General features: G+C 36.3%; 1 protein-coding gene across 3 annotated transcripts in view; it reads right to left on the bottom strand.

Annotated features, from left to right (window-relative positions):
* SPAG16 (sperm associated antigen 16) overlaps nucleotides 1-19,846 on the bottom strand; it is a 1,132,640-nt gene that overhangs the window by 1,050,867 nt on the left and 61,927 nt on the right. For all 3 annotated transcript variants that reach the window (XM_025405273.1, XM_025405272.1, XM_025405275.1), the window contains 2 exons: nucleotides 18,075-18,192; nucleotides 4,358-4,427 (listed from right to left, as the gene is read on the bottom strand). In XM_025405273.1, the coding sequence (XP_025261058.1) occupies nucleotides 4,358-4,427; nucleotides 18,075-18,192 (188 nt within the window). The remainder of the gene's footprint in view (nucleotides 1-4,357; nucleotides 4,428-18,074; nucleotides 18,193-19,846) is intronic.

Raw genomic sequence — 19,846 nt, 5'->3', positions numbered from 1 at the left:
TTTTTTTTGAGACGGGGTCTTGCTGTGTTGCCAGGCTGGAGTGCAGTGGTATGATCTCGGCTCACTGCAACCTCCAACTCCCTGGTTCAAGGGATTCTCTTGCCTCAGCCCCCCGAGTAGCTGGGATTACAGGCACGCACCATCACATCTAGCTAATTTTTGTATTTTCAGTAGAGACAGGGTTTTACCATGTTGGCCGGGATGGTCTTGATCTCCTGACCTCATGATCTGCCTGCCTCAGCCTCCCAAAGAGCTGGGATTACAGGCGTGAGCCACCACGTCCACTCGTCTTTTCAAATTACAGTCCCTGACTAAGTAGGATACCAAGTTTTAGCAACTGGAGACATGACAGAGTCTAAGGGCCCACAGACAAATGCTGAGATCAGAAGCTTAGGGAAAAGTGCTTCAAGTTCCATATCTAAAACTAGAGTTCATGTTTACAAAGAGCATAAAATTATTCAGTACAGGATTTAAATAATTACTTTTGATCAGATAGTTGGGATATATAACTAAAAGAAACGATTTCCCCATGTTGGGTCAGAATTTCTTTTGACTAAAAGCCATTTGAAAATATCACAGATCAAAATAACAATTACAAGTTTAATCTCCAAAGTACCTTGAAAATATCACTCAGGAAAAACATGCAATATGTTCTTGTATGAATTAGACTAAACACCAGGAGATAATTTCATAAATGAGTTATCTGTCAAGCATCAGTTTATTTTAATTGATATGTCAAGCATAAACATATAAAATTTAAACCATTAGAGTAGAATGAATCATTAGAGATTAATTGGTGCAAACATCAACCCAATTCATGAAGTCCTGAACCTTTAAACTGTTTTACATATATTCTTTTTCAGAATATTCAGTCATTTTTGGAGTTACAGTTCATGAAATTATGATAATTTCAAACCATCCTTTAATATTTATATCTGATTATATTCTTCTTATCTTAATATTAAAACAATTTTTGATGTTGACAAAAATGTACATTCTTTGTAAAAGACAATAAAGAAAAAGGGTAGGAAGCAGTCACATAACATAGAGAAAATTATGTTAAAATCCTGATATGTACCCTCTAATATTTTTTCTTTGCATATATTCAACAGGCATATACTTGTACCATATAAATGTTTTTACTTCTTAACATTGTAACATAAGTGTTTCTTATGCATGATTTTTAGAGACTTTTTATTATTGTATGATCAACTATAAACACTCACTGGTGGTTAAAAAGTGAGATTGCTTGTATTGTTGTGTTACTCTTATGACTGCAATAAACATCCTTGTGCATAGTCCCTTAGGAATCACTGTGCATAACTGATACTACTTTAACATAAAATATTAGAAAAGTAGGAAGGGAGAAGAGATGAATAGGCAAAGCACAAAAGGTTTTTAGGGCAGTGATACTACTCTGTATGACACTATAATGTTGGATACATGTCATAAATGTGTTGAATTCCATAGAATGTACAACACCAAAAGTGAACCCTAATGTAAACTATGGACTTCGGGTGATAATAATGCCATGGACACTCATCAGTTTTAACAACTGTATCAATCTGGTAGGGGATGCTGCTAATAGGGGACGCTATGTCTGGGAGCAGGTGGTATACGTGTGGGGGCAGGTGGTATATGGAAAATCACTGTACCTGCCGCTCGATTTTGCTATAAACCTAAAACTGCTCTAAAAAATAAAGTTTATCCTTTTTAAAAAATGAAGCCAGCTCACAAGAGAGAGGCAGCGACCAGGTCCTAGGGACATAATCCTTCTGGATCTAGTCATGTCTGAGAACACTGCCTGTGCCTTCTAGCCATCTGAGCCAAAAAAAAAAAAAAGTCCTCTTTGTCCAAAAATAAACACAGGTATACTTAAATTTATGCATTTTATTGTATGTAAATTACGTACTCTAATTGTACAGTTAGGTGTGTTTTGACAAATATAAATAGGCATGTAACTACTACCAAAATTAAGATATAAAACATTTCCATCACACCTCGATTTATTTTCCTTCTATTTTATATACCTTATAAACATTACCTTATGACACTATAATTTTTATTTTAATCAGTCACTTTTCTTCTGAGGATATTGGAAAAGGAAAACATATTTCTTATTTTAACCAGAATTTAACATTTTTAATTCTCTGTATTCAATTGTGGTACATCTTAATTTCCTTCCTTCCTTCAATTGTGATACTTCTTAATTTTCTTTTTGATACAAAGAAAGTTCTTTAGTATTTCCTGTTGTACAGAAAGGCTTGCAACAAAATCTCTGTTTTCCTTTATCTTAAAATGCCTACATTTTATCTAAATTTTAAAGGATATTTTTATTGGATATACAATTTTGAATTAAAATTTTTTCCACACTTTAAAAATACCATTTTATTGTTTCTAGCCTCCAGTATTTCCTATGAGAAATCAGCCTGTATTTATATTATTGCTTTCAAGATTTTCTCGCTTCAATTTTCAACAATTTCAACACAGTGTGTTCAGGAATGGTTCTCTTTATGTGTATAATTAGCTCTCTTCTTAGGTGTTTAAGTTTATACTTTACATGAATTTGGGGAAATTTGGGGCCATTAAATATTTTTATGCTCCATTTTCATTCTTCTCTTGAGACTTTAATTTTATATATCTTAAATAGGCAAGTTTTCCTTTAATCTGTTATCTTTCTTCTTTAGACTAGATGCCTTTATTGATCTCTCTTGAAATTTACTGACACTTCTGTCATCTCTAATTTGTTGTGAAATACATTCAACAAAATTTTCGATTGGGTGCAGTGGCTCATGCCTGAAATCCCAGCATGTTGGGAGGCTGAGGCGGGTGGATCACTTGAGGTCAGGAGTTCAAGACTAGCCTGGCCAATATGATGAAACCCCATCTCTACTAAAAATACAAAAATTAGCCCGTCATGATGGCACATGCCTGTAGTCCCAGCAACTGGCGAGGCTGAGGCACCAGAAGCACTTGAACCTGGGAGGTAGAGGCTACAGTGACCTGAGATCACGCCACTGCACTCCAGCCTGGGTGACAGAGCAAGACTCCGTCTCAAAAAAAAAAAAAAAAATTCATTTTAGTTACTCTATTTTTCAGTTATAGAACTTCAATTTGGTTTGGTATGTATGCTTGTTTTGATTTCTCAGCTGAAATTCCCCATCTGTTCACTTCTTAATATTTTCCCTTAAGTCCTTGAATATAATCAAAATATCTGCTTTAGTACTTTCTATCTGCTAAATGCAACAATTTAGCTACTTTAGGGTAGGTTTCCATGTATTGCTTGATGTCTTGATTATGGGTCACATTTTCCTGTTCCTATTCATATCTAGAAATGTTTAATTATGTACTAGGAAGTATGGGTAAAAGATTGTAAAGACTCTAGATGACTGTCTTCCTCAAAAGGATGTCATTTTTTTGCTCTAGAAGGCAGTTCCATTTTTGCCTGATGACCCTAAAATCCTTGGCTTAATTTTATGCTTCGTAAGGGTGGATCCATGGAAAGCCCTAAATGTTTCTCAAGGCCCTATAACTTGGCAAGACTCAAACTCCAAATTCTGTGTCCTCTCTAAGAATGCTGTGTAAGTTTTGTTCCTGGTTTATAAGGTGGATATGGGATGCTGAATGTTAATGTGTTGTTAACAAAGTGTGAAAGAGGTCTTTCCACCCAGGCATGGCCAGATGTGCAATGTCTCCCATCACTGCTTAACTTCTAGAATCTCTGGCCTCCTATTGGTCCTATATAATTGTATCTCTCTTGTATTGCAGCCTCAGTTAAGGACTCATAGTAAACTCCCTCACAAACTGAGCCACTCCTCATTGCAGCTCTCTTCTCTGATGTCCTTCCCCACAGATTCTAGTGGCTTCAAAAGCTGTGAACTAGGGTCTCTGATATTTCCAATTATCATGAATGCCATGCTCTTATTGGCATCCATCTCCATGAAGCTCAGTTTGGAACCTTCCACAGACCCATAGCCATGGTGATGGCAGAGCTCACTTTATAAATTTTCCTTCTGCCAAGTGCCTTCTGTTACTTGACCTGTCTGTTTTCTATTGTCTAAAAGGAGTTGTCCGATCTTACAGCTTAGCTTTAGAGTTACTTATACAGAGAAGGCTAGTCTGGTACCAGGTATAATGACCAGAAACAGAAGTCCTTCCATTATAGTTGACTTGTTTTTCTCTATAATTAATCCATACAGTATATCTATATTTCTTCTTAATCTTTTTATTAAAATTTTAATTTGTGAAATAGCCACCACTTATTCACTTTTAAATATCTCTAGCATATTAATCACTGGTAAGGTTGAGAAATCACCAAACTATATTAAATTAGAGCTTCATCACATTTTACATTTACCTTTCATTTCAGGAGCATGGTAACTATGTCCTATTTCCACATTCTTCAATATTTCTTGAAGTCCAGAAATCTAAAAAATAAAATTCAAAGAAATGAAGTTATACACTAAATGACTTTTAAAAACGTTACATAAAACACAGTATTTAAATATCCATTGTAAAATATAAAAAATATTAATCTCTTTTAAATTTATACTTTTTTAATAAAACAAATTTTAACAGAAGAAAAACATATTTTTAAGTTGAAATATAATTCCACCAGCTAATTATTAATTATTTATTTTAGGTAAGCATCTGAAACATTTATTTCACAGCATAGTTTCCTGAATTAAGAATACTCATTGTACACTTTAATAATTATTCAATTCTTTATTTTGAGAGCGGTTTTTCCTCTGTTCAAATTGTTTCACAATAACTATCACCTTTATATTTATAAAATATAAGGCAATTATCGCTTGTAAAGTAAAATATGAAGAAGTTGTTTTTATTCCCCAAACTCTGAGCTCATTTTCCACCCACATATATTCTCTATTTTATTAAACATGTCTTATAATTAAGAACATTTGTTAGCTTGGTGTCATGATTTACCTGTATTCCTGAAAAACAGACTTAAATTTCAAATTTGACCTTAAAGAGCTATTTCATCTTGCATTATATATGATTATACCAATACAAAATACCATCTGTTCAATTACATACAGATATATACTTTTTTCTACTATCACTGGATAGTAATATTTCTTTATTAATAGAAAATAACAATTTATTAATTATAATCTATAGATGAGTGCTCATGAAATGCCTAGGTTAAAAAAAGTAAAATATTACTATCTATTCCTAGAAGCCAAAGAATTATAAATTTCAAAAATAAACTTTTTATTTAGAATAGCATAAGATTAACAGAAGAGTTGCTAATGTAGTACTGAGAATTCCTGTTTTGTCCCATGCCCCTTTTCCCCCATTAACATCATACATTGTAATGATACATTTTTTACAAATAATGAACCAATATTGATACATTATTATGAACTACAGGCCATAGTTTTAGTTTTATTAATTTTTACATAATATCCTTTTTATGTTTCAAAATCACATCCGGAATACCACCTTACAACTAGTTTTTAGGTCTCCTTAGCCTCCTCTGGACTGAGACAGTTTCTCAGTCTGATATAGTTTGGATATTTGTCCTCTCCAAATCTCTTGTTGAAATGTGATCCCCAATGTTGGAGGTGGGGCCTAGGGGAAAGTGTTTGGGTCATGGGGGCAGATCTCTCATGATTGGCCTATGACCCTTCCCACTGTTCATGGGAAATCTGGTTGTTTCGAAGAGTCTGGGACCTCCCTCCTCTCTCGCCATGTGACATACTTGCTCCCCATTCACCTTTCACTGTGAGTAAAAGCTTCCTGAAGCCCTCACCAGAAGCAGATGCTGGTGCTATACTTCTTGTACAGCCTGCAGAACCATGTGCCAAATAAACCTCTTTTCCTTATAAATTACCCAGTCTCAGGTATTCCTTTATACCAGTACAAAATGGACTAATACACAGATTTTCCCTGATTTTAATGTCCTTGACAATTTTGGGGAACATTAGTCTGACAGTATTTTACAGAATAGCCCTAGATTTGAGGTTGCTTGATATATTTCCCACAGTTAGACTAAAGTAATGTATTTGCAAGAGGAAGACCACAGGGGAGTGCCATTATTATTAGCATATTACATCATAGATACATGCTACCAACATTACTTAAAACTGATGATGTTAACCTTGATCCTTTGATCACACGATGAGAAGTCTGTCAGGTTTCCCCACTGTAAAGTTACTTTCTTCCCTATTTCCATTGCATTTCTGGTTGCAAGTCATTACTTACTAAGTGCAGCCAACACTTAACAGCTGAGTTGTTAAGCTCTACCTACTTGAGGGAAGGATTATCAACATGTATTACTTGGGATTCTTCTGCAGAGATTTGTTTACTCTCTCACATGTTTTTACTAATCATTTATTTATACCATTAAGGAATCAAAGATATTTATTTTATATTTTGAGTTATAATCCAACACTACATTATTTTGTTGCTCAAATTGTTTCAGAAGGTTTGATCACTGGAAGCTCCTTCAGGTTGGATTCCTATAATGACAAACCTGACTCTATTGTTTGATGTTTGAGTGTCAACAGCCTTTAAGCTTTACCTCCTCACTCTTCCCTTGTGCCCAACATCTGGGCAACTGGATAAGAATGCCTGGGTATTCCCTTGTGTGGTACTGATGGGAGATTCAAATAAGTCAAGCCTCACCTCACATATAAGAAATCTTACCCTGGCCCTAATCCCCAACTGCAATAAAAACCCCCAAGCCAGTCTCCCTTCCTTGCTCTCTCAAGCCATTTCAGAAATGTTTGGGAGGTAATGTGCAGCTCCCCTTAGCAAATTCAATTACACAAGTAGTGAATTTATTCACAGCCTCTGTGTGTGTGTGTGTGTGTGTGTGTGTGTGGTGTTATCAGTCTGAATACCCAAATCAAATTTGGTTGGGGATCCGCTGACCTCTGCAGGTGCCCACTACAGTTCCTTTGTCATAACTTGACATATCCCATTATTATGTTGTTGTTGTTTTTCTTTTCTGTTCTACTTTTTGAGAATTTCCTTCCTTTCTAGCACAAGAGAATCTTTCAAGTGCTCCACGCCCATCTAGTATTTTCTCTGCCCAGCTCTAGAATCAGACACTTCTCCAAAGTACCCTGGTTTCCATTCCTTTTATTAAAGAGTGATATTAGAAATCAAGATCTTAACACTGGATATGCTCATTGCTGGTGGAGTGTCACAACTTCTAGACCCTCCAAGCAGACAGACCTAAAAATATATATATATTTAGATTTAGTTTTTAGTGTGTATACACACACATACACACACACATATTCAGACTTAGAATCCCATGATCCAAAAAAGATAAAAGATAATTTAGTATACATATATACTTACAAATCAATTCTATTTCACCATTTTTGGGGGTCATGGAGTTCTAATTCAAAATTTTGAACACTATTTTCAATAATTTCATAAAACTAAAAACAAAGTTACAGGTTTTTCATTACATTTTAAATAAATGTTGATTCACTGTCTATTATCTACTAAAGAAATTTGAAAACATGTATTTCCTGTTGGATTTTCGTCATCTCACAGTGTATTTTCACTCTTTCATATACAAACTAGCTAATATTCAAAAATTTTAAATTATTATACAATCCTTCTTTATTCAAGGTATAGGTTTAAGGAGAAACACAGTAAATGCTCATTAAGATAAGGTTTTTAAGGAAGTAACAATCAGGAATCCAGGTAGAAAACATAAGATGCTTCTTACTGCTCTTAACTCACATCCTAAAGTTTGGTTGGAAATGAATTCTCAAAGCATAACTGCATCAAACGTTGAAATAAAGAAATATTCAAAAGATAAGCACAAAAGTAATATATCTTCTAAAGATTATAAACATTTCACATATTTTAAGATATTTTCTCTGTACACATATTTTGAATAAATTCATTCTATAGCTTCATGACACACTACTAATATGTTCAATTTAAAAGGCTAATCTGTGCCTGTACACGCAGGGTATAGCTGATTAGTATGCTACAACAGAAGGAAAGGATTGGTTGGCCATAAATCATTCTTTATATGAAGGGTACACAAACAGTTTCCATTCATTAAGTGGTAACCTTGGCTTGTTCCACAAGGACACACCTGGAGAGCTGACAGGACTAGGACTATATTCTGTGCCCTAATTTGCAGAGTAGGTTAATTAAGCCTTGGTTTAGACTTGTATAAGGGATATTTGACAGTCACTTTGGCCACGTAGCAATTTGGGTTTAGAGAATTATGAGTCTTCCACCTTTTGCAATAGATATCAAATATTTACACAGCCTTTCCTATAACTAGGACTTGCATTGGCTCCATGAATCCTGTGTACCCATTTTGGATTCTGAACAAAATCTAGTGATATAAGGAACAATGTAGAGTTTGGAATTTATCCTGAGAATGGTGGCTGCCACATTCAGTTTCCATTGACAAGCATAACAAAATTCAGAAAGAGTATCAAGCATTCAGTATTAGCATTGTCCATGGTAAAACCTGCACTGACAGCCCAGTGGCGGCAATAGGAGATTTAAATCTCCTATTTAAATTTGACTTTCTCAAATTGTAGTGAACCTACCACCTTGAACAGCAGATTTGGGGAGAAAAGCTATTTAGAAATCCTAACTGCTCCGTTTTATTTCTTTTTGTCAACGTTACGTTAAGAGTAGAACTAACTGTCCCATATTAGATATCAAGAAATTTGCTCTTTAGAATTTTCCAACTAAGGTTGCTTCCAAGATGGCTGAATAGGAACAGCTCCAGTCTGCAGCTCCCAGTGTGATCAACAAAGAAGACAGATTTCTGCATTTCCAACTGAGGTGCTAGTTCATCTCACTTGGGAGTGGTTGGACAGTGGGCGCACCCCACGGAGGGCGTGCTGAAGCAGGGCAGGGTGTTGCCTCACCCAGGAAGTGCAAGGGGTTGGGGGATTTCCCTTTCCTAGCCAAGGGAAGCCATTACAGACTATACCTGGAAAAACGAGACACTTCCGCCCAAATACTGCACTTTTCCCATGGTCTTAGCAACAGGCAGACCAGCAGATTTTCTCCCGTGCCTGGCTCTGTGGGTCCAACGCCCACAGAGCTTTGCTCGCTGCTAGCATAGTAGTCTGAGATTTACCTGCGAGGCTGCAGTCTAGCGGGAGGAGGGGAATCCACCATTGCTGAGGCTTCAGTAGGTAAGCAAAGCAGCTGGGAAGCTCAAACTGGTCAGAGTCCACCACAGCTCAGTAAGACCTACTGCCTCTATAGACTCCACCTCTGGGGGCAGGGCGTAGCTGAACAAAAGGCAGCAGAAACTTCTGCAGACTTAAACCCCCATGTCTGACAGCTCTGAAGAGAGCAGTGGTTCTCCCAGCATGGTGCTCGAGCTCTGAGAATGAACAGACTGCCTCCTCAAGTGGGTCCCTGATCCCCGTGTAGTCTGACTGGGAGACACCTCCCAGTAGGGGTCAACTGACACCTCATATAGGCAAGTGCCCCTCTGGGACAAAGCTCCTCAAAGAAGGAGCAGGCATCAATATTTGCTATTCTGCAATATTTGCCGTTCTGCAGCCTCTGCTGATGATACTGAGACAAACAGGGTCTGGAGTGGACCTCCAGCAAACCCCAATAGAACTGCAGCAAAGGGTCCTGACTGTTAAAAGGAAAACTAACAAACAGAAATAGAATCAACTTCAAAAAAAAGGACACCCACAAAAAAACCCCAACTGTAGGTCACTAACATCAAAGACCAAAGGTAGATAAAACCACAAAGATGGGGAGAAACCAAAGCAGAAAAGCTGAAAATTCTAAAAACCCAAGTGCCTCTTCTCCTCCAAAGGATCACAGCTCCTCACCAGCAATGAAACAAAACTGGATGGAGAAAGACTTTGATGAGTTGACAGAAGTAGGTTTCAGAAGGTCAGTAATAACAAACTTCTCCGAGCTAAAGGAGCATGGTCTAACCCATCACAAGGAAGCTAAAAACCTTGAGAAAAGGTTAGACCAATGGCTAACTAGAATAAACAATATAGAGAAGACCTTAAATGACCTGATGAAGCTGAAAACCACAGCACAAAAACTTTGTGATGCATGCACAAGCTTCAGTAGCCAACTCAATCAAGTGGAAGAAAGGATATCAGTGATTGAAGATCAATTTAATGAAATAAAGTGAGAATACAACATTACAGAAAAAAGAGTAAAAAGAAATGAACAAAGCTGCCAAGAAATATGGGACTATGTGAAAAGATCAAATCTACATTTGATTGGTGTACCTGAAAGTGACAGGGAGAATGGAAACAAGTTAGAAAACACTCTTCAGGATATTATCCAGGAGAACTTCTCCAACCTGGAGAGGCAGGCCAGCATTCAAATTCAGGAAATACAGAGAACAACACAAAGTTACTCCTCAAGAAGAGCAACTCCAAGACACATAATCGTCAGATTCTCCAAGGTTGAAATGAAGGAAAAATGTTAAGGGCAGCCAGAGAGAAAGGTCAGGTTACATACAAAGGGAAGCTCCTCAGACTAACAGCAGATCTCTCTGCAGAAATTCTACAAGCCAGAAGAGAGTGGGGGCCAATATTCAACATTCTTAAAGGAAAGACTTTTCAACCCAGAATTTCATATCCAGCCAAACTAAGCTTCATAAGTGAAGGAGAAATAAAATCCTTTACAGACAAGCATATGCTGAGAGGTTTTGTTACCACCAGGCCTGCCTTACAAGAGCTCCTGAAGGAAGCACTAAACATGGAAAGGAACAACCGGTACCAGTCACTGCAAAAACATGTCAAATTGTAAAGACCATCGATGCTATGAAGAAACCGCATAAATTAACGGGCAAAATAACCAACGAACATCATAATGACAGGATCAAATTCACACATAACAATATTAAACTTAAATGCAAATGGGCTAAATGCCCTAATTAAAAGACACAGACTGGCAAATTGGATAAAGAGTCAAGACCCATCAGTGTGCTGTATTCAGGAGACCCATCTCATGTGCAGAGACACACATAGGCTCAAAATAAAGGGATGGAGGAAGAGTTACCAAGCAAAGGGAAAGCAAAAAAAGCAGAGGTTGCAATCCTAGTCTCTGATAAAACAACTTTAAAACCAACAAAGATCAAAAGAGACAAAGAAGGCCATTGCATAATGATAAAGGGATCAATTCAACAAGAAGAGTCAACTATCCTAAATATGCACCCAATACAAGTGCACCCAGATTCATAAAGGAAGTCCTTAGAGACCTATAAAGAGACTTAGACTCCCACACAATAATAATGGGAGATTTAACATCCTACTGTCAATATTAGACAGATCAATGAGACAGAAGGTTAACAAGGATATCCAGGACTTGAACTCAGCTCTTCACGAAGCAGACTTAATAGACATCTACAGAACTCTGTACCCCAAATCAACAGAATATACATTCTGCCCAGCACCACATCGAACTTATTCTAAAATTGAGCATATAATCGGAAGTAAAGCACTCCTCAGGAAATGTAAAAGAACAGAAATCACAACAAACTGTCTCTCAGACCACAGACCACAGTGCAAACAAAATAGAACTCAGGACTAAGAAATTCACTCAAAACCACACAACTACATGGAAACTGAATAACCTGCTCCTGAATGACTACTGGGTAAATAACGAAATTAAGGCAGAAATGAAGACGTTCTTTGAAATCAATGAGAACAAAGACACAACATACCAGAATCTCGGGGACACATTTAAAGCTGTGTGTAGAGGGAAATTTATAGCACTAAATGCCCACAAGAGAAAGCAGGAAAGATCTAAAATTGACACCTTAACATCACAATTTAAAGAACTAGAGAAGAAAGAGCAAACAAATTCAAAAGCTAGCAGAAGGCAAGAAATAACTAAGATCACAGCAGAACTGAAGGAGATAGAGACACACACAAAAAAAAAACCTTCAAAAAATCAAAGAATCCAGGAGCTGGTTTTTTGAAAGATCAGCAAAATTGATAGACTGCTAGCAAGACTAATAAAGAAGAAAAGAGAGAAGAATCACATAGATGCAATAAAAAAATGATAAAGGGGATATCACCACTGATCCCACAGAAATACAAACTATCATCAGAGAATACTATAAACACATCTACACAAATAAACTAGAAAATTTAGAATAAATAGATAAATTCCTGGGCAAATACTCTCTCCCAAGACTAAACCAGGAAGAGGTTGAATCTCTGAATAGACCAATCACAGGCCTGAAATTTAGGCAATAATTAATAGCCTACCAACCAAAAAAAGTCCAGGACCAGATGGATTCACAGCCGAATTCTACCAGAGGTAAAAGAGGAGATGTTACCATTCCTTCTGAAACTATTCCAATCAATAGAAAAAGAGGGAATCCTCCCTAATTCATTGCATGAGGCCAGGATCATCCTGATACCAAAGCCTGGCAGAGACACAACAAAAAAAGAGAATTTTATACCAATATCCCTGATGAACATCGATGTGAAAATCCTCAATAAAATACTGGCAAACCAAATCCAGCAGCACATCAAAAAGCTTATCCACCACAAAGACGTCAGCTTCATCCCCGGGATGCAAGGCATATGCAAATTAATAAACGTAATCCATCATATAAACAGAACCAACAACAAAAACCATATGATTATCTCGACAGATGCCGAAAAGGCCTTTGGCAAAATTCAACAGCCCTTCTTGCTAAAATCTCTCAATAAACTAGGTATTGATGGAACATATCTCAAAATAATAAGACCTATTTATGACAAATCCACAGCCAATATCATACTGAATGGGCAAAAAACTGGAAGCATTACCTTTGAAAACCAGCACAAGACAACGATGCCCTCTCTCACCACTCCTATTCAACATAGTGTTGGAAGTTTTGGCCAGGGCAATCAGGCAAGAGAAAGAAATAAAGGGTATTCGATTAGAAAAAGAGGAAGTCAAATTTTCCCTGCTTGCAGATGACATGATTGTATATTTAGAAAACCCCATCATCTCAGCCCAAAATCTCCTTAAGCTGATAAGCAACTTCAGCAAAGTCTCAAGATACAAAATCAATGTGCAAAAATCACAAGCATTCCTGTACACCAATAACAGACAGAGGGCCATATCATGAGAACTCCCATTCACAATTGGTACAAAGAGAATAAAACACCTAGGAATCCAGCTTACAAAAGATGTGAAGGACATCTTCAAGGAGAACTACAAACCACTGCTCAGTGAAATAAAAGATGAAATAAAAGACACAAACAAATGGAAGAACATTCCATGCTCATGTATAGGAAGAATCAACATCTTGAAAATGGCCATACTGCCCAAGGTAATTTATAGATTCAATGCCATTCCCATTAAGCTACCAACGAGTTTCTTCACAAAATTAGAAAAAACTACTTTAAAGTTCGTATGGAACCAAAAAAGAGCCTGCATAGCCAAGACAATCCTAAGCAAAAAGAACAAAGCTGGAGGCATCAGGCTCCCTGACTTCAAACCTATACTACAAGGCTACAGTAACCAAAACAGCAAGGTAGTGGTAACAAAACAGATATATAGACCAATGGAACAGAACAGAGGCCTCAGAAATAACACCACACATCTACAATAATCTGATCTTTAACAAACCTGACAAAAGCAAGAAATGGGGAAAGGATTCCGTATTTGATAAATGGTACTGGGAAAACTGGCTAGCCATATGTAGAAAGCTGAAACTGGATCCCTCCCTTACACCTTATACAAAAATTAATTCAAGATGGATTAAAGACATAAATATAAGGCCTAAAACCATAAAACCCAAGAAGAAAACCTAGGCAATACCATTTAGGACATAGGCACGGGCAAAGACTTCGTGACTAAAACACCAAAAGCAATGGCAACAAAAGCCAAAATAGACAAATGGGATTTAATTAAAATAAAGAGCTTCTGCACAGCAAAGGAAACTACCATCAGAGTGAACAGGCAACCTACAGAATGGGAGAAAATTTTTGCAATCTACCCATCTGACAAAGGGCTAATATCCAGAATCTACAAATAACTTCAACAAATTTACAAGAAAAAAACAAACTACCTCATCAAAAGGTGGGTAAAATATATGAACAGACACTTCTCAAAAGAAGGCATAAAGCAGCCAACAGAAACATGAAAAAATGCTCATCATCACTGGTGATCAGAGAAATGGAAATCAAAACTACAATGAGATACCATCTCATGTCAATTAGAATGGCGATCATTAAAAAGTCAGGAAACAACAGATGCTGGAGAGGATGTGGAGAAATAGGAACACGTTTACACTGTTGGAAGTGTAAATTAATTCAACCATTGTGGAAGACAGTGTGGTGATTCGTCAAGGATCTAGAACCAGAAATATCATTTGACCCAGTGATTCCATTATGGGGTATATACCCAAAGGATTATAAATGATGCTACGATGAAGACACATGCACACGTATGTTTATTGCAGCACTATTTAAAACAGCAAAGACTTGGAACCAACCCAAACGTCCATCAATGACAGACTGGATTAAGAAAGTGTGGCACATATACATCATGGAATACTATGCTGCCATAAAAAAGGATGAGTTCATGTCCTTTGACATGAACATGGATGAAGGTGGAAACCATCATGCTCAGCAAACTATCACAGGGACAGAAAACCAAACACCGCATGTTCTCACTCATAGGTGGGAATTGAAAAATGAGAACACATGGACACAGGGCGGGGAGCATCACACAGCGGGGCCTGTCATGGGATGTGGGGCTGGGAGAGGGATAGCATTAAAAGAAATACCTAATGTAAATGACGAGTTGATGGGTGTAGCAAACCAATGTGGCACATGTATACCTATGTAATAAACCTGTACATTGTGTACATGTACCCTAGAACTTAAAGTTAAAAAAAAAATTCCCATTAATAAAGATTTTCCAAATTGGGATATTTTTAGGGTGAAAGTTAAATTTATTAAAAATTACCCTGTGCAAATGGGTGTAAATCAGGATTGCTGGAACAAACGAGGACATAGAACATCCTGTAACATAAAAGAAGATAGGGAGATATTTCATCCAATAGAACAAAGAAGTGAAAAGAGTTCTGTGCCTGAGTGACGGACGAGATGCCTGAGGGACGAGGTAACAATAGGTCAGACATGAGTCCTGGTTTATCTACCAAGTGAAAAATGTATCTACCAAGTGAAAAATGCCAGCTGGAAATGAAGGGCAAATAAAGCCAAATAGTCTAGAGATACTCCAAGAATTTAAGTACACTTGCTCTTAGCTTTTCAGGCAATAGCCTAGGAAAATTGACAACCCCTTAAAGACTCCTTCATATTTTACATTGTGCTAGAAAAACATACTACTCTCCAGGTGATGTTGAAAATGGACAGAGAAAGGTATATCTGTGTAGATGGACCCTAACTGGTTTCCAAATTGCTCATGGCTTGTATTTGCAATATAGGGAAATCAGAAGCCTCAACCACCTCAGTGGGACACACGGAAATGTTAATATTTGATGTACTAGAGCAGAAAAAAAACTAGGGTTAGGATAATGAGGTCACAGATATAAAGGAGTTCACAGATATTGTGGCAGAGGCCATGGATTTAGCAAGGTGTGTTGGGTTCACATACAAAAGAACTACCCTGGAACTATCCAAGAGCTATCCAGAACTATCCAGCTATCATGTACCTGGACACCACCAACCTAATCAAACAAGTCACAGTACTCTGGAGAGTGAATATAGCCTGTAGACTTTAAACTATATGGATAGATAAGTTACTTTTTTACTAGGAACCATCTAGGGAAGAATAAAAAGGGCATGCCATTTGAAGGAAGAAAATGAGCACTAATAACTATGTTTTAGCTAAACATTCAGTTAATATAATATTCAAACACCCTGTGTTAAACCCAAAGACACTGGTTTAACTCATAAAGACTGGAATAGTCTTTAATATGCAGGTTATCTTTTCTTTTGTCTTCAGCAGGAGTAGGAGTTCAAAGACAAAACCAGTTGCAGATAATAAAGATATATTTCTTTGCAAATCTGAACAGTAGTGTGCAAAATTCAACTTTAACTCATAGATCAAATGATTCTAACTTTTTAAACATGTTTTAATCTTATACACATATCAATCATAAAGCAAATAATTTATCCCTATTTAATAAGTGAGTAAAAAGACATATTTAAATAACCCGAATCCTCACTTGGCTGTTTTATAACACAACTGGAATTCATACCAGCCATTCCCAGTCCTTAGCTCTTTCCACTAAACCATCAAGGAGCAACTTGAAACACAAATATTGTACATGGTATATAGGAGATAAGCATGAGACCAGGAGGACTAAAGAGAGTAAGATGGGTAGCAAAAATTCAAGCATGGCCCATCTGGAATAGGAAATAGTAAGAGATCTGAATCTAGCTCCTAATACCTCAGGATATAGAATAAAGCCTTTTGTTAGGAGACTGGGGAAGACAGATTAGATGAAAAGAAGCAAGGGTATGAAATTCTGAAGGTTTGATTATAATGCCATAAAATTTAAATCATTGTTAAACTCATTTGTATTAGTTCATTCTCATACCACTATGAGGAAATACTCGAGACTGGATATTTTATAAAGAATAGAGGTTTAATTGGCTCAAGTTCCACATGGCTGGGGAGTCCTCAGGAAATTTACAATCATGGTAGAAGACACCTCTTCACAAGGCAGCAGGAAAGAGAATGAGTGCAAGCAAAAGAAATGCCAGACGCTTATACAACCATCAGATCTCATGAGACTCACTCATTATCATGAGAACAGCATGTGAGAAACCACCTCCATGATTCAGTTACCTCCACCTGGTCCCGCCCTTGACACGTGGGGATTATTACAATTCAAGGTGAGCTTTGGATGGGGACACAGCCAAATCATATGATCATTGTATTCAATATTACTTAAAATTCAAACATTCAAACCACAAAATTAAATTCAAGCACAAGGGGCATCAAGACAATGATGTTTTGCATTTTCGTTGCTAAGAATTTCACTCAAAAGACAAAATAAACTTGATTAAAGCATGTCTTAACAATAAAATTATTCAAAAGAGTATTATCATCATGTAAGCTTTTGTAGCTTCTGAATGTTTGGCCAAAAATGAAAATCTCCAGAAAACAATAATAGAATGTTAAGCATAGTTGCAGTTTTACATATTCCAAAAAAATTGTTAAATGGTTTTAAAGTGGCATATAAACATTTTGTTTCTTTTTCTTAAATTTTTATGCCAAAGGTATCTCACCCACTACCCTAGGTCTAGGCCTATACAAAAACCCTAAAAGGATGTCACCCATCAGCAAAAATTACAAAAGACTTGAGTCAGTACCTAGGAGGGAGTTTTTATTTATTAAAATATCTCATGTAAGTTTCACAGCAATCTTAAAAGGTAATGTCTTTGGTCTTTGCAGCTACATTTTATCTATGAGAAATCTGAGCTCCAATTTGTTTAAATAACTCTCCTAAGGTTAACGTTTATAGCTGTCAAAGCTGGCATTTAAACCCAAGTTTGACCAAAATGGCTAAGTTTTTTCTTCAAACTACAATTTAATAATCTGCTATAAATTTATGTCTCAATTAAATGACATTTAATTTAATTTTTTTGAGACACTGTCTCACTCTGTTGCCTAGGCTGGAGTGCAGTGGTATGGAGCCATCTCGGTTCACTGCAACCTCTGCCTCCCAGGTTCAAACTATTCTCATGCCTCAGTCTCCCAAGTAGCTGGGATTACAGGCCTGTGCCACCACACCCGGTTATTTTTTTTTTTCTTTGGTATTTTTAGTAGAGACAGGGTTTCACCATATGGCCAGGCTGGTCTTAAACTCCTGGCCTCAAGTGATCCACCTACCTTGGTCTCCCAAAGTGCTGGGATTACAGGCATGAGCCACCAGGCTGGCCTAATTTTATAATAATCTTTATATGTAGTTAAATGGATAAATACTTTTTCTGAATGTTTCCAAATGGATCTCTCTTACATGAAAGTTGGTTGAAAATGTTTTAAAATTAATGTCAGAAACAAAACCAGTATTTCTACTTGTATTATTTTTAAAAAATGATTAAAAGATCATTTTAAGTTAGCTTTGACTGTATCTTTACCTGCCCAACTACTTTGTCTCTTTCCAAGGAGGTCAGCATTTTCTCCTTCAGTAAAGTGTGGTGTTTCTCATGTAACACCCTTATAGTTGGTTCATAAGACGCATAATGTAACTTCAACCTATAAAAAAAAAATAAAGTCAATAGTATCTTAAGGGGTTATTGAGTTAAATCAGTAATTTCCATCTAACATCGAAACCTTTTTTTCTTTTTCTTTTTTGCTGTGAAATAAAAATTAAAAGCCTCATAAAGGTTAACACACTACAGCCAAGAAGCACAAAAAGCACACAAATTCACTGCAACTTGAGGGTGGAGGGTGCAGTGAGGGAGCAAATCACGTCTTAATTAGTTCTCTATTTCCTACTAGTACCTTTTGCTGTATCCAAGTATGTACTCAGAATATTGCTGCTACCCATGAAATTTTTAAAAATGCAATTCCTTTTGTTAATTTGGAAATGACTGTCAGAAAGACAAGGGCCACAAATAATAGACGATTAAACATGGAGTGTCATTCACATCAAAATAAACTAAAGGATGGTCTTCAAAACAAGTTTGGCTAATCTTCTATTTTAAAAATTAAGTATAAAAACATTTTGATACCTAAACAGAAGGAATAGTTCAGCCTAGTATATAATGTAAATACCTTTAAAAATCTGTTTTATTTGAAAATGACCTCAAAATCTTTTTATTAAAGTGTAATTTACATGGATAAAACATACAGCTCTTAAGAGTTACTGTTCAGAGTTTTGAGAAATGCACAACCAAGTAGTACACATTATCAAAATATGAAACATGTCTGACACCCCAGAAAATTCTAGAACTTCATGTATTTGGTAACATATAATATGTTCTCTTTTTTAACTAGTTTATTTCACTCAGCATAATGTTTCTTTAGATTATTCTTATTACTTTACATCGCAATACTTCACTCCTCTTTACTGTGAGTAGTATCCCCTTGTATGTAAATGTGGTTATCCAATATTTTGCTGAAGAAAACCTGAGTGGATTTTAGTTTGGGCTATCATGAATAAGGCCTCTTTAAACATTCTTATATAAGTCATGTAAGATTTTTTGATCATATATCTTCATTTATTTTAGGTAAATATCCAGGAGTTTAATTGCTGGATTGTAATTTATACTACCAGCAACCCTATATGACAGTCCTGGTTGCTCTACATTCTTGCCAACCTCTGGTGACATCAGTCTAATGAGAGTTTATCCATCTTATTATCAAATTTGTCAGCTTTATTATATTTTCCATTAACCAACATCTAACTTTGTTGATTTTTTGTTTGTCCATTTGCTATTTTATTGATTTCAGCTCTTATTTTTCATTTCTTCATGTTTCTTGGTTGTAGTTTGCTCTTTTTAAGCTTCTAAGATGACATCATTGGTTTTAAAACTTTATTTTCTAAAATAAGCTTTTAAAGCCATCAATTTCAATTTAAGCTGCATTGGCTGCATTTCAATATGCTGCATTTTTAATCATTCAGTTCAAACTATTCTCTAATTTCTTTATTTGCCTCATGGATTATTTAAGGCATGCTACTTAATTTCCAAATATTTGAGAAACCCCCTGAGATTTTTAAAAGTTGATTTCTAATTTAATTTTATTTTGGTCAGAAAACATTCTTTGCATGACATCAGTCCTTTGAAATGTATGGAGACTTGTTTTACGGTTCAGTATATGATCTATTTTAGTGACCATTCCATGTGAACTGGAAAGAGCCAAGTAGAAGTCAAGAAATGTTAACGATGCTCAGTTGATTGACAGT

This window comes from Theropithecus gelada, chromosome 12, assembly GCF_003255815.1.
Source record: "Theropithecus gelada isolate Dixy chromosome 12, Tgel_1.0, whole genome shotgun sequence".
Classification (NCBI taxonomy): domain Eukaryota; kingdom Metazoa; phylum Chordata; class Mammalia; order Primates; family Cercopithecidae; genus Theropithecus; species Theropithecus gelada.
This window is presented reverse-complemented; position numbering and strand designations above follow the sequence as displayed.